The sequence below is a fragment of the Solanum dulcamara genome, chromosome 3, assembly GCF_947179165.1.
Source record: "Solanum dulcamara chromosome 3, daSolDulc1.2, whole genome shotgun sequence".
In the NCBI taxonomy this organism is placed as follows: domain Eukaryota; kingdom Viridiplantae; phylum Streptophyta; class Magnoliopsida; order Solanales; family Solanaceae; genus Solanum; species Solanum dulcamara.
The window spans coordinates 1861556-1875015 of NC_077239.1; the positions used below are offsets into that span (position 1 = coordinate 1861556).

At 37.0% G+C, this 13460-nt stretch overlaps 1 protein-coding gene across 1 annotated transcript; it reads right to left on the minus strand.

The window, feature by feature from the left end:
• Nucleotides 1–8581: 8581 nt before the first annotated feature.
• LOC129882109 (fructose-bisphosphate aldolase 6, cytosolic) lies at nt 8582–10860 on the minus strand. The gene is made up of 3 exons (XM_055956261.1): nt 10705–10860; nt 9763–9990; nt 8582–9552 (listed from the first exon to the last, which is right to left on the minus strand). Exons 1-3 carry the CDS (start codon nt 10730–10732, stop codon nt 8732–8734), a joined length of 1077 nt encoding a protein of 358 aa, XP_055812236.1. The 5' UTR covers nt 10733–10860; the 3' UTR covers nt 8582–8731.
• Nucleotides 10861–13460: the final 2600 nt, after the last annotated feature.

The window sequence follows — 13460 nt, forward strand, 5'->3', positions numbered from 1 at the left end:
ACAGAGTTTTGAAGCATTTTATTGGCGACGCAATAGGAATTACGCTATTTTGCCAATTTTCATGTGTGTGAACCCATAGAATTGTTGGGTGCCGAAGGTACGGGTCAAATTTTCTTGGATTCTTTCATAGTAGCATCTATAACGACCTGGGGAACGACTCCAGTAGCCCCGATGGCATTTTAGAAGGGTTTAGAAGCATTTTATTAGCGACGCAATAAGAATTAGGCGATTTTGCCAGTCTTTCGTGTGTGTTAGCCCACGAATATTTTAGGTGTTGGAGGTGTCAGGATCAAATTTTCTTGAATTCTTCCATAGTAGCATCCGTAATGACCTCTGGAATAACTCCAGTAGCCCCGATGGCACTTTAGAAGGGTTTAGACGTATTTAACTGGCGACGTAATACAAATTAGGCGATTTTGCTAGTTTTTCATGTTTGTTAGCCCACAAAATTTTTAGGTGCCGGGGGTCTAGGTTGAATATTCTTGGATTTTTCCATAGTAGCGTCCGTAACAACATGAGGAACGACTCTAGTAGCCTCAATGGAACTTTAGAAGGGTTTAGAAGCATTTTATTGGTAACGCAATAGAATTAGGTGATTTTGCTAATTTTTCATGTGTGTTAGCTCACAAAATTATTGGTGTCAGGGGTACGGGTCAAATATTTTTGGATTCTTCCATAGTAGCGTCTATAACGACCTGGGGACGACTCTAGTAGCTCTGATGGTGCTTTAGAAGGTTTTAGAAGCAATTTATTAGCGATACAATAGGAATTAGGCAATTTTGTCAGTCTTTCATATGTGTTAGCCCACGGATTGTTTAGGTGTCGGAGGTCCAGGTCAAACGTTCTTGGATTCTTCAATAGTAGCATTAGTAATGACCTGTAGAACGACTCCAGTAGCCCAGCAGTGCTTTAGAGGGGTTTAGGAGCATTTTATTTGAGACGCACCAGGAATTAGGCGATTTAATCAGTTTTTCGTGTCTGTTAACCCACATATTTTTTAGGTTCTGGGTACTAGTCAAATTTTCTTGGATTCTTTAATAGTAGCGTCTGTAAGTATCTGGGAATGACTTCAGTAGACCCAGCAGCGCTTAAGAGGCATTTAGGACTATTTTATTGGTGGTGCACAAGGAATTAGGGAATTTTGCCAGTTTTTTGTGTTTGTTAGCCCACCAATTATTTAGGTGTCGGGGGTACGAATCAAATTTTCATGGATTCTTCCATAGTTGCATTCGTAACGACTTAGGAAATGATTCTAGTAGCCCCGGCGTCACTTAAGAGGGGTCTAGGAGCATTTTATTGGCAAGGCAACAGAAATTAGGCGATATTGCTAGTTTTTCGTGTGTGTTAGCCTACAGATTCTTTAGGTGCCTGGGGTTTAGATCGAACTTTCTTAGATTCTTACATAGTAGCATCCGTAACAACCTGGGAAACAACTTCAGTAGCCCCAGCCGCCGTTTAGAGGGGTTTAAGAATATTTTATTGGCGAGGCAATAACAATTAGGCGATTTTGCCAGCTTTTCATGTGTGTTAGCCTATTAAATTATTAGGTGCCGGGGTCCAGGTCGAATTTTATTTGATTCATCTATAGTAGCGTCCGTAACAAACTAGGTAATGACTCCAGTAGCCTCGGCATTACTTAAAATGGGTTTAGGAGCATTTTATTAGCGACGCATCAGGAATTAAGCGATTTTGCTAGTTTTTCATGTGTGTTAGCCCACGAATATTTTAGGTGATGGGGGTCCAGGTAGAATTTTCTTGGATTCTTCTATAATAACGTCCGTTAAAATCTAGGGAATGACTCCAATAGCCCCGATAATGATTTATAGGTTTTTTGGAGCATTTTATTGTAGACATTTTGCCAGCTTTTCGTGTGTGTTAGCCCACGGAATTTTTATGTGTCAGGGGTTCGATTTAAATTTTCTTGGATTCTTCTATATTAGCATCCGTAACGATCTAGAGAACGACTCCAATAGCCCAGGCAGCGATTTAGAAGTATTTTATTGGTTACGCAATAGAAGTTAGGCGATTTTGACAGTTTTTCGTATGTGTTACCCCACAGATTTTTTAGGTGCTGCAGGTCCAGGTGGAATTTTCTAAGATTCATCCATAGTAGAGTCCGTAACGACCAGGGGAACGACTCCAGTAGCCCCAGCAATGCTTAAGAGGTGTAGAAGAGCATTTTATTAGCAACACAACAGGATTTAGGCGATTTTGCCAGGTTTTCGTGTGTGTTAGCCCACAAATTTTTTAGGCACCGGGAATCCGGGTCAAATTTTCTTGGATTATTTCATAGTTGCGTCCGTAACGACATAGTAAATGACTCTAGTAGCCCCGGCAGCTCTTTGGAGGAGTTTAGGAGAATTTAATTGGCGACACAACAGGAATTAAGAGAGTTTGTCAGCTTTTCGTGTGTGTTAGCCCATGAATTTTTAGGTGCCGGGGGTCCAGGTTGAATTTTCTTGGATTCTTCCACAATAGTATCTGTAACGACCAAGGGAACGACCCTAGTAGTCCCGGCGGCGCTTTAGAGGGGTTTTAGAGCATTTTATTGGCGACGCAACAGAAATTAGGTGATTTTGTCAGTTTTTCATGTGTGCTAGCCCATGGAATTTTTAGGTGCCTGGAGTGCTGGTCAAATTACTTGGATTCTTCCATATTAGCATCCATAACTACCTGGGGAACAACTCCAATATTCCCGGAGTGATTTAGAGCGATTTAGGAGCATTTTATTGGCTACGCAATAGGAATTAGGTGATTTTGACATTTTTTCATGTGTTTAGCCGACACATTTTTTAGGTGCTGGGGGTCATGTGAATATTTTTGGATTCTTCCATAATAACATCCGTAATAACCTAGGGAACGACTCCAGTCGCCCCGGCAGCGATTTAGAGGGGCTTTGGAGCATTTTATTGGCGATGCAACATTAATTAGGCGATTTTGCTAGCTTTTCGTGTGTGTTAGCCCATGGAATTTTTAAGTGTTGGGGGTGTAGGTCAATTTTTTTTATATTCTTTCATATTAACATTCGTAATAACTTGGGAAACGACTCCAATATCCCCGGCAGCGATTTAGAGCGATTTAGGAGATTTTATTGGTTACGCAATTGAAATTAGGCAATTTTGATAGTTTTTCGTGTGTGTTAACCAACGGATTTTTGAGATGCTGGGGCCCAGGTGGAATTTTCTTGGATTCATCTTTATTAGAGTTCATAAGAACCTGGGGAACGACTCTAGTATCCCCGACAGTACTTTAGAGGGGTTTTGGAACAATTAATTGGCGATGCAACAAGAGTTAGGCGATTTTGCCAGCTTTTCGTGTGTGTTAGCCCACAGAATATTTAGGTGTCGGGGGTCCGGATTGAATTTTTTTGGATTCTTCCATAGTAGCATCTGTAACGACCTAGGAAATGACTCTAGTAGCCCCGGTCTCACTTTAGAGGGTTTAGTAGCATTTTATTGGCAACTCAAAAGGATTTAGGCGATTTTATCAGTTTTTCATGTGTGTTACCCATGGAATTTTTAGATGCAGGTGATCCGGGTCAAATTTTCTTGGATTCTGCCATATTAGCATCCGTAACAAGTTGGGGAACGACTCAAATAGCCCCTATAGTGATTTAGACCAGTTTAGGAGCATTTTATTGGTTATGCACCAGAAATTATGTGATTTTGACTATTTTTCATGTGTGTTAGCCCACGGATTATTTAGGTGCTGGGGTCCTAGTTGAATTTTCTTGGATTCTTCCATAGTTGCGTCCGTAATTACCGAGGGAACAACTCCAGTAGCCCGGTTGGACTTAAGAGGGGTCTAGGTGCATTTTATTGGCGAGGCAACAGGAATTAGGCATTTTGCCAGTTTTTTGTATGCGTTAACCCACGGATTTTTTGGGTGCCAGGGCACTGAATTGAACTTTCTTGGATTCTTCAATAATAGCATCCGTAACGACCAAGGGAATAACTTCAGTTCACCGGTGGCGCTTTGGAGGGGTTTAGGAGCATTTTAGTGGCGACGCAATAGGAATTGGGCTATTTTGCCAATTTTTCATGTGTGTTAGCCTACGATTTTTAGGTGTGGGGGTTCATATCAAATTTTCTTAGATTTTTCCATAATAGCATCCTTAACGACCAAGGGAATAACTTCAGTTCCTCGGCAATGCTTTAGAGGGATTTTGGAGCATTTTATTTGCGACGCAACAAGAATTAGACGATTTTGTAAGTTTTTCATGTGTGTTAACCCATTAAATTTTTAGGTGTCGGGGGTAAGGGTCAAATTTTCTTGTATTCTTTCATAGTAGCATCCGTAACGACCTAGGAAACGACTGTAGTAGCTCCGGCAGTGCTTACGAGGGGGTTTAGGAGCATTTTATTGGCAACAAAATAGGAATTAGGAGAATTTACCGGTCTTTCATGACTGTTGGCCCACGGAATTGTTAGGTGTCGGGGGTCCTAGTTCAATTTTTTTGGATTCTTCCATAGTAGCATCCGTGATGACCTGAGAAACGACTCCAGTAGCCCCGAAAGCGCTTTAGAGTTGTTTAGGAGCATTTTATTGGCGACGCAACAGGAATTAGGCGATTTTGCCAGTTTTCGTGTGTGTTAGACTATAAAATTTTTAGGTGGTGGGGGTCCTGATTGAATTTATTTGGATTCTTCATAGTAGCGTCAGTAACGACCTAGGAAACAACTCCAGTAGCCTGGCGGTGCTTTACAGGGGTATAGGAGCATTTTATTATCGATGCAAAAGAAAATTAGATGATTTTTCCAGTTTTTCGTATGTGTTAGCCCACAGATTTTTAAGGTGCCGGAGGTCCGGGTCGAACTTTCTTTGATTCTTCCATAGTAGAATCCGTAACATCCTGAGAAACGACTCCAGTAGCTCCGATGGCGCTTTAGAGAGGTTTAGGAGCAATTTATTGGCGACGCAAAAGGAATTAGGCGATTTTGACAGCTTTTTGTATGTTTAACGCACAGAATTTTTAGGTACCGGGGATCCAGGTCAAATTTTCTTAGATTCTTCCATAGTAGGATCCGTAATAACCTAGGGAACGACTCCAGTAGCCAAGGAGGCACTTTAGATGGGTTTTGGAGCATTTTATTAACGATGCAAAAGGAATTAGGCGATTTTGTTAGTTTTTCGTGTGTGTTAGCCCACGGATTTTTTAGGTGTCAGGGTCCAGGTCAAATTTTCTTATATTAATCTATAGTAGCATCCGTTACGACCTGGAAAACGACTCCAACAGCCTCGGCAGCGCTTCAGAGTAGTTTAGGAGCACTATATTGGCGATGCAAAAAGAATTAGGCAATTTTGTCAGCTTTTCGTGTGTGTTAGCCCACGAAATTGTTAGGAGCCGGGGGTCCTAGTAGAATTTTCTTGGAGTCTTCCATAGTAGCATCCATACCGATCTGGGGAACGTCTCCAGTAGCCCCGGCAGCACTTTAGAGAGGTTTAGAAGCATTTTATTGTCGACGCAATAAAAATTAGGCAATTTTGCCAGTTTTTCGTATGTGTTAGCCCATAGAATTTTTGGGTGTCGGGGTCCAGGTCGAATTTTCTTGGATTCAACCATAGTAGCGTCCGTAACGTCCTGAGGAATGACTCTAGTAGCCCCGATAACGTTTTAAAGGGGTTTAGAAGGATTTTATTGCGACGCAACATGAATTTGGTGATTTTGCCAGCTTTGTGTGTGTTTAGCCCACGAAATTTTTAGGTGTCGGGGTTTTAGGTCAAATTTTCTTGGGTTATTCCACAGTAACGTCCGTAACGATCTAGATAACGACTCCAGTAGCCCTAGTGGCGCTTTATAGAGGTTTAGAAGCATTTTATTGGCGATGTAATAGAAATTAGGCGATTTTGCCAGTTTTTCATGTGTGTTAACCTACAGAATTTTTAGGTGTCGGGGGTCCGGTCGAATTTTATTTAATTCTTCCATAGTAGCATCTTTAATGACCTAAGAAACGACTCTAGTAGCCCCGACGGCGCTTAAGAGGGGTTTAGGAGCATTTTATTGGCGAGGCAATAGGAATTAGGCAATTTTGACAGTTTTTCGTATGTGTTAGCCCACAGATTTTTTAGGTGTCAGGGGTCCGGGTCGAATTTTCTTGAATCCTTCCATAATATCATCCTAACGACCTAGGGAATGACTCTAGTGGTATAAATTTTCCATAAAAAAAGCGGATCGGCCACACAAAGCCCATTCTGGCATCCCAGCCCGTTAAAACAAATGAATTTACTGGATATGGGCTTTCTTACTGAAGTTTAGGTTTGGGTCGAGTATATATAGCAGCCCAATAAAGCACCCGACAATAAAGAAGAAGAAGAAGAGGGTCGATCTCTTTTCGTACCAATCCATATTTACTATACGTATTCTTTAAATCGTATAGCTCACTTGATAAAGTATTGGGCTTTTAGCCTAAATGGAACATATTCAAATCCTCCTATAGGCATACCAAAATTATATTTTATTATGAATATTGATTAACAGATTTCGATTGTTCTGAAATTTGAAGTGTTTATCAAAAATGATCTAGTAATCAATATTTATCATGTTTGTTATGACTAACGTGGCTATTTTGACATTTGAGGTCATGAATCTCAAATTTATGAATTTGACGTTTTTTGTGTGTATTAGTGTATGTTGACTTTTCTAAATTTAGTTGACAGATTTCGTTTGGCTGAAATTTGGTGGGTCCATTAAAAGGGCCTAGTGCCCAATACTCACCATATTCAACATATCTAATGTTGTTTATTTTGGTATTTCAGAGTCATAAAATTTGAATTCGTGAGTTTAATTATTATTTTTGTGTGTATTAATATATGTTGATTTTGGTGAATTTAGTTGACATACTCTGTTTATCATGAAATTTGGAGGGTCCATCAGAAACAACATGGTGATCAACACTCACTATGTTTGCCATGACTAAGGCCATTTATTTTGGCGTTTCAAGGTCATGAAATCTGAATTCATGAATTTGATCCTTTTTTTGTGTGTATTAACACATGTTAATTTTTCTAAATTTGATTAACGGACTCCATTTAACGTGAAATTTAGTAGATCCATTGAAAACAGCATGACCAATACTCACCATATTCACAATAACTAACATTATTTATTTTGCCATTTCAAAATCATGAAACCCAAATTCATAAATTTAATTGTTTTCCATATGTATTAGCCTTCAACTCTTGGGCCTTTAGACTCACTTTAGCCATTTGGAAAGTTAAAATATACTAAAATTACATTCATTCTAAACACACAAGCCCTTTTTTTTTCCCTACATAAGCCCACATAATGAAAATAGAAATAGAGAGGTTTCGATGTATCATGTAGGCCTTAAGTGAAATATGGCAGACAACCAACTCTTTTCCTTGATAACGGTGGTGTTCAAATCAACTTACATGTACCTCGATTATTTTATCGAAATTTATTTATCTTTTACCAGCACATGTATCACATTACTGTGTCAACTAGGCTAAGGCAAATCAAAAAACTCACCTAGCATTTCTTACCTCATTGAGATTTAAATTTGAAAACTCATAATTTCCAGCACCTTAGGGTTGAGCCAAGACAAACCAAGAACACCAACACAAAAGAAAAAAGCATTACTAAGAAAAGCGGTTTTAATTTGAGCCCACACACCTACCCCACAAAGTATCACATGATAGATAAGTTGAAAAAAAGAGTCAAATGTGCAAACAGACAAGGGACCACAATCAAGAAAATAGGTTAGGTAGCAAACAACCCCACATGTAGATAACTACATTTCACATACCAATAAAAGAAGAAAATTGGGACCAATCCACAGATTCCTATACAAAAAAAACTAACCGTTGGAATTTATTTATAAGATCATTTTCCCCTTAATGTCATTTTAAAACCAAGAATTAATTTTAACCAAGAGAGTGATAGGCACTCCAGAATCCGTTAATGCTTATAAAGATCGAGGTTGGTCGGTCCTCCATTCATCCGATAAGATGTATGAATAACAAGATCACCTATACAACTATCTCTCGTCTATACCTATGTTGAATAACGAGGTCCTCTTCACAACTTTTATCCCTATATTGGAATAAGGTTGGCCAGTACGAAAAACTAGACCGCCTTCATAACCATCTTCCTTCTGTTCCTATACTGGTTGGTCCTCCGTTCATCCCCATCTTCCTTCTGTTCCTATACTGGTTGGTCCTCCGATCATCCAAGTATGGATAACGAGTCTACCTTCACAACTTATATCCCTATATTGGCATAAGGTTAATCAGTCGTACTAAAAACATCACAACTTATATCCCTATATTGGCATAAGGTTAATCAGTCGTACTAAAAACAAGACCTTCCGTCAGTCCCATATGGGGTTAGCTTGACAACCATAAGAGTGTAAGACATGAAACATAACATTTAAAGTCACAGAAAAAGAAGGCAGTGCATCAAGAACCATTTAACCATGTTCAGAGATTTTAAAACACAATTAACTATAATAGCACGACTGAAATGGCATAACAAAAAAGGCAGTTCATAATGGCAATACATAATATTCATTTAATAAACCAACCCCAAAAACTGTTACATGAAGATGTCACAAAGCCAATATTGTTTCTCAAAAGTTTTTTATTAAACGTAAAAAAAAAAAGCCTTACACATTATGTCCACAGATAAAGACATTTTTGTAAAACCATATTGTCATCTCATTTTCAAAACAGAAATAAGGAAAAAACATACACCAAAACTAAAAACTTTGATCTAGTACTTGTAGTCCTTGACATGAAGGCTCTCGGAAGCACCCTCACTCAAGTTGGAAGCTCCGGCGTACTTTCCGAGTGTAGCCTCGGAGTTGGCCTTGCACCTGATAAGGAATGCAGCTTGTGCCTTCTGCAAATTCTCCTCTTTTCCGCCCCATGCCTTGAGGGTGCTCTGCTGAAGAGCACGTCCGAAAGAGAAGGAAAGCGACCATGGCTTCTTGGTCTGGAGCTTGTTCATGGCGTTGAGGTTGACGGTGGCCTCCTCTTCACTCTGACCGCCAGATAAGAACACCACAGCGGGAACAGCAGGTGGCATTGTGCGCTGCAAGGCACGGACGGTGTACTCAGCAATCACTTCTGGTGCAACCTTGGCGGATTCAGAACCGGGTGTGACCATGTTAGGCTTCAACAAGGTACCCTCAAGAAGGACATGGTGGTCATTGAGAGCCTTGTAGCAAGCAGCAAGAACACGCTCGGTAACATCAGCACACTTCTGAATGTCATGAGCTCCATCAACAAGGATCTCAGGCTCAACAATGGGTACAAGACCATTTTGCTGGCAGATAATGGCGTATCTGGCAAGTCCATTGGCGTTATCATTAATGGCGAGCTGAGATGGCTCATTGGCACCAATCTTCAGCACGGCACGCCATTTGGCAAACCTAGCACCAGCCTCATAGTACTTTTGGCAACGCTCTGCAAGGCCATCAAGACCTTGAGTAGTGGTCTCACCATCGGTCCCGGGGAGCTCAACAGTACCCTTGTCAACCTTAATACCAGGAAGGACTCCGGCTTCCTTCATGACTTCCACAAAAGGCTTGCCTGCCACCAATATCAGATCATCAGTGTAATGCAACTACTACTCTAATACTATGTCTCAGTCCTAAACAAATTGGAATCGGGAACTACTACGCCTCAATCCTAAACGAGCTGAGAACGCCTCAATCCTAAACGAGCTGAGAACGACACTTCAATTCAACAATCAAGTAAAATGCATATCAGTGCTAACAAATTAAGTTCTACAAAACATACCAGCAGCAGTCTTCTGGTAAAGTGTCTCCTCGAACAAGATAACACCGCTAAGGTACTGAAGAGCACCAGGGGTGCAAAAGAGAAGCTCACGGAGAGCCCTCCTGTTTGATTCTACATTCTCCACATTGATGCTCGAGAGACGCTTTCCAATTGTTCCAGTGGATTCATCAGCAGCAAGGATACCCTTTCCAGGGGTGCCAATGTATGCAGCATTCTTAATAAGCTCATCTGCAGAAAATCAACCATTTATTACCTCTTAACAACCACTAAAACTTATTTCAATTCTCCAAAAATACACCATCTTTATGGATCTAACAAGCATATGGCAACAATTTCGAAAGAGTCCAAGCAACATAGACTAAAACATAAAACAAAAACACTCAAATTGACAGATTTAATCACGTAGCCATACTAATCAAGAACATGAATCCTAATTTTCAAGAACAATTGGTACTATTTGTTAAAAAGATTTCAACTTTAGCCTACTATTAGATCTAGAAACTATAAACAAATCAAATCTGGGCTATCAAGATATACAAAAACTAAACTAAAACAGGAACTAACATGCTACAACTGACTAGCACAAGATAAATCAGATCCAGCCTAATCATGCAACAGAGATTATAAAAAAAACTCAAACTATATGATTAATAATTAAGCAACAAATGAAGCAAATGAGAACAATCTCAATAAACAAACCAAAGATAAAAACAAAGATAAAGATCTACTAGTGGGACCATGAAAGGGATCCTTCAAACACAAAGATCAAAACTTTTTTCTTCAAGAAAGTTGTAGTCTTTACAGAAAAATAAACAATAAAAAATACCCAACAACCTAGATCCAAAAACAACACAACCCCAGATGAAAAAACAACAAGATCTATCAAAAAAAATCCAATCTTGGATCAAAAAATCAAGATTTGAGCAAAATAAGATTACTTACCAGCATACTTTCCCTTATAGCAAGACATGATTAAGAAGCTTAAAAACAAGATTTGTAGAAAGTAAGAGAAGTTTATAGAGAGTTGGGAAATTGGGAGAGAAAGTTAGGCTTTTATAATAAGGCCACAAGGAGTTGGTGGGCGGCTACAATACCATCGATGTTATCGACCCCTTGTGCACGCAACCAGCGGTTTTTGTCATTTGACCATTTTGCCCTCACACATTTTTTTTCAGGTTTTTTCCACTTGGTGTTCGATACACGTTTTAGGGAGGGATGAAACCGAAAAGCTTCATTTTAGGAGTGAAATGTTTTCTATTAAAGTCAACTCTATTTTCAAATTTTAGAGACCTTTGTTCTGATTAAGGATAAAAAGACATTTATTATCTAATAAATATTTATTTGTATTGTATTTTTAAATCAAGTTGATAAGTAAAAGTAAAATACCTTTGACAACTTTTTAAGTTAATTAGTAAATTTTATTTAGACATTAGAATAAAAAGATACTCTAATTAAGTACCTATTAATAGCATTATTATTAAATATCTACAATTCAAATTTTAGAAAGATCAATGTATGTGATTTAAAGTGTTCATTATTTAATGTCAATAAATCGAAAAAACCTTAGATTTAAGGCTTATTAAATTGATTTCATAGATAATTTCAAATTCCTCCTTTGATAGGGAAAATTGTGTGATAGATAGTACTCCCTCTATTCCATATTAACTGAATTTCTAAAGTTTTTTTCATTGTTCAAAATAGTTGAATTGTTCAAAATTCAATACGAATGTTTGAATCTTTTTTCATGTTTACCATTTCTATTAATGAAGTTTTGTAATTTTTTAGGAGTTAAATTACACTACTTACAAAGTTATACTCCAATAACGGACTATTTATATTTATAATTTCACATTTAATCATCTTTATGAGACTGATTAAACAAAAGAATAATAGAGAAAAATATGGTTTAAATTTTGTCCTTGATTTTTTTTCTTAATATGTGTGCATTATCTTAAAAATTCAGTTAATACGAAATAGAGGGAGTATTAATCATGAGGAATGTTTGATCAAATTACCCATATGTGTTTCTTAAATGATTGTTAAATATTAACTATGTCATAATGCCACTTACTAAGAGGAAATTAGTTAACTATTTGTATTTATAAAGAAATCAGACTATCATTTCTTTATGTATTTTCAAATTTGTTGAGAATAATTAAAAGATGAGTGAGAATTTCTATCATCTTGATATTTCTTTTGAAAATAAGTAACTCGGTTAATTGGTTATTTGAATTTTTAATTTATAGTGAGATTTATTATATATTTATTATTTTCCTTTTTTAGTTATTGAGAGTTTGATTCTCCCCTAGATGTGATTAAAAAATAATTAGTATCTCCTCTTTCAAGGCGAAGGGAGTAATTAATGACAAAATTTAAGGGTAGTATTACCTAGAATTTTTATTTTATTTTTCAAATATTGAACAATTAAGAGGGGGGAAAGGAAATCAAAACAATGGGTAGAAGACAAATGGCTGGTGTTTTTGAGTGAAAACAACAACATAAGCCCACAAAATCATGTGAGGATGAGAGCAACGTTTGCCATAAAATTAGTCTACTTTTTGAGTTTTGTAATAAAACAAGAAAAAAAGGATTTAATGGTAAGTAGAAACCAAGTGCTTAGGTCCCTTGTTTTCTCTAACTTTATGGTCAAATGTCAAAATCTTCATTCATCTAGTTAGGAAGAAAAAAAAAAGAGGTTTCTAAATTATTACTCTCTCTATTTCATATTAATTGAATTTGTGAGGCAATGCACATATATTAAGAAAAATATTTAATGACATAATTTGAATCATACTTTCTACTATTATCCTTTGTAAAATCATAAATATAACTTTGCAAGTAGTGTGATTTATCTCCTAGAAAATAAAAAACTTCAATAAATGAAAGGGCAACTATGAAAAAAGTTTCAAACATCCACCTTGAACAATGAAAAAATCCTCAAAAATTCAATTAATATAGAATAGAGGGAGTATTTTTTGGTATTTGATAAGTAATAAATAATATTATTCTAAAAATAATTATATATAATATTAATGAATTTAAAATGTCACTTATAGAACTTATTGTACCTATTTGGATTAGATAAGTCTTTTTTATTATTATTATTATTTTGATATTTTGACCGGCCAAACATGAGAAAGTTGAACATACCCTAAATCTACATTGATCCCATGAAATTGTAGGTTGATTTTAGGTCAACTTCGTTTTCTTTTAACATCTTCACTCACCATGATTTCACACCTACAAATCAATGCATCTGTAAGTCGACCCATGATATGACCAAATTATTACAGCAACTTCACTCATTTCATCCTCAATGCCTGCTACTTGCACCTTCTAGTGAATATGATAACTTTTAATATTCTAATATTATATGACTGTGTATTCATCTTAAGATATGCAACTCTACAACACTCATTTTGTGTATATGTTGGACTTTTACACTCAAACTCACAAACATATAACATTATTAATCTTATAACTATTCTCTGGAACTTATATTTCACTGTGATTGATGTTAAATATCATTCTATCATATAACACTCCGATAACATTAATAGCTTTATTTTGTATATTTCCTTATTAGAATTATCAATTATACAATCATGTGTAGCATTAAAAAACTAAATTATCATTAGAGTTTAGAAAAGAATAGAGGAAATGTATCTTATGTTTTAAATTTTTAATTACAGAGCTCA